The following is a 1,171-nucleotide window of genomic DNA, read 5'->3' as shown; positions in this document are numbered from 1 at the left end:
GGGCCACCAAGAACCCAAACCTTGCACCTAAAAGCCTAAACCTTGCACCTGAAACCCCAAATCTTGCACCTGAAACCCCAAACCCTGCATCTAAAACCCCAAATCTTGCATCTAATTGCACCAAGAACCCCAAATGTTGCAACTGAAACCCCAAATGTTGCACCTAAAACCCCAAACCTTGCATCTAAAACCCCAAATCCTGCATCTGGGACCCCAAACCTTGCACTTAAAACCCCAAACCTTGCACCAAGACCCCAAACCTTGCATCTAAACCCCCAAATCCTGCATCTACAACCCCAAACCTTGCACTAAGAACCCAAATCTTGCACCTATAACCCCAAACCTTGCATCTAAAACCCCAAACCTTGCACTAAGAACCCAAACCTCACACCCTACACCCAGTCCTTTGCATCTACAACCCTAACCCTTGCACCAAGACCCCAAACCTTGCACCTGAGACCCAAACCTTGCACCTACAACCCCAAAACTTGCATCTAAAACCCCACATGTTGCACCTGAGACCGAAACCTTGCACCTAAAACCCCAAACCTTGCACCCTACACCCAGTCCTTTGCATCTGGGACTCAAACCTTGCACCTAAGACCCCAAACCCTGCAACTAAAACCCCAAACCTTGCACCAAGAACCCAAATCTTGCGTCTAAAACCCCAAATCCTGCATCTGGGACCCCAAACCTTGCACCTACAACCCCAAACATTGCATCTAATTGCACCTAAGACCCCAAAACCTTGCACCCTACACCCAGTCCTTTGCACCTGGGACCCAAACCTTGCACCTACAACCCCAAATCTTGCACCTATAACCCCAAACCCCAACCCTCCCCCCTGCCCCCATCCCATGCCACCCACCCCACCCCACTCACCTCTTATCAGATGGGTACAGCTCCACCGTGAGCACATCCAGGGCGTTCCAGGATGCGATGCTGACCCCCCCGAAGAGGCAGAGCAGCGCGATCATGGCTGACTCGCTGTTCCCAAAGGAGAGGAAGAAGCAGCTCACGCACGACATGACGCTGGAACCGGCTGCAGGGGGACAGAGCAGCAGGGGGGGGTGAGGGAGGAGGGGGGATATGGGGGGATATGGGGGATATGGGGGATATAGGGGATATAGGGGATATGGGGGATATAGGGGATATGGGGGATATGGGGGGA

The 1,171-nt window shown here is 52.8% G+C and overlaps 1 protein-coding gene across 1 annotated transcript in view; it reads right to left on the bottom strand.

Moving 5' to 3' along the window:
* Positions 1 to 878: 878 nt before the first annotated feature.
* Positions 879 to 1,171, bottom strand: part of SV2A (synaptic vesicle glycoprotein 2A) — a 15,061-nt gene continuing 14,768 nt past the window's right edge. Inside the window, exon 12 of the mRNA XM_015884320.2 lies at positions 879 to 1,042. Coding sequence (XP_015739806.1) covers positions 879 to 1,042 — 164 coding nt within the window. The remainder of the gene's footprint in view (positions 1,043 to 1,171) is intronic.

This window comes from Coturnix japonica, chromosome 25 (genome assembly GCF_001577835.2).
Source record: "Coturnix japonica isolate 7356 chromosome 25, Coturnix japonica 2.1, whole genome shotgun sequence".
NCBI classification, from domain to species: Eukaryota; Metazoa; Chordata; class Aves; order Galliformes; family Phasianidae; genus Coturnix; species Coturnix japonica.
This window is presented reverse-complemented; position numbering and strand designations above follow the sequence as displayed.